General features: G+C 64.6%; 1 protein-coding gene across 1 annotated transcript in view; it reads left to right on the forward strand.

Moving 5' to 3' along the window:
• The window catches only part of QSOX1 (quiescin sulfhydryl oxidase 1), an 8,290-nt gene extending 7,576 nt beyond the window's left edge, over window positions 1-714 (forward strand). Inside the window, exon 12 of the mRNA XM_017737400.1 lies at window positions 6-714. Coding sequence (XP_017592889.1) covers window positions 6-197 — 192 coding nt within the window. The 3' untranslated portion in view covers window positions 198-714. The remainder of the gene's footprint in view (window positions 1-5) is intronic.
• The last annotated feature ends 51 nt before the right edge of the window (window positions 715-765 follow it).

A 765-nucleotide genomic window follows, 5' to 3' on the forward strand; every position in this document is an offset into this window, starting at 1 on the left:
GGGTCCCCGCCTTGGCCTTCCCCCGCCGGGACATCAGCCTCTGCGTGGCCCTCTACTTGCTCTCCTCCATGTGCCTCCTGGGCATGTACACCTTCTTCCGCCTGCGCACCCGCGCCCGGAAAGGCCGCCCCGGCTTCCCCGTGGCCGGACAGGGGTCGGGGGGCCCGGGGGTTTTCCCCGGGTGGGCGGGCTGCTGAGTCAGGACACCCCTGGGACAGCGTTTTGTCCCACAGCGGGGAGGGGTCTGGCACATCCCCCTCGGGAGCTGCCCTGCTCAAGGCAGTTGCCTCGCCCAGGGTAGGGGGTAGAGGGCTCTTTTTGGGAGGAAGGAGGTGTCAGAGCATCCCCCTCTCAGGTCATAGTGCCATGTTTTTGGGCGTGTGGGAGCTGGGACGCGAACGGTGGTTTGTGCGTTGGCACCCAGCTGGCCTGAAGCTCCCTGGCACTGGGCTGGTTTCAAACTGGGAAGGCCAGTCCTGTGCTGGAGAGCAGCCCATTGGGGTCCAACCACTAGCAGGGCCAGGAGGGTGAAGGTTTAGCCCCAAAAAGTGGACGCTGATGGGTGGGGGCAGCAGTCATGGGTTCAGATGCATTTTGTATCCCCCTCTTTGAGATGTGGCCCGGGGCCTCCCCCCCTTTCCTCGCCCCCCTCCCCACACCGTTGTTCATTCTCTGCTTGTCTTAGTGGAATAAATTATTTTTGCCGACGCCTGCCCTGCTGTGTCGGCTGGGGCCGTCCCCCGTGGCGGGATGGGGCACCCACAC

Source organism: Corvus brachyrhynchos, unplaced genomic scaffold, assembly GCF_000691975.1.
Source record: "Corvus brachyrhynchos isolate BGI_N302 unplaced genomic scaffold, ASM69197v1 scaffold466, whole genome shotgun sequence".
In the NCBI taxonomy this organism is placed as follows: domain Eukaryota; kingdom Metazoa; phylum Chordata; class Aves; order Passeriformes; family Corvidae; genus Corvus; species Corvus brachyrhynchos.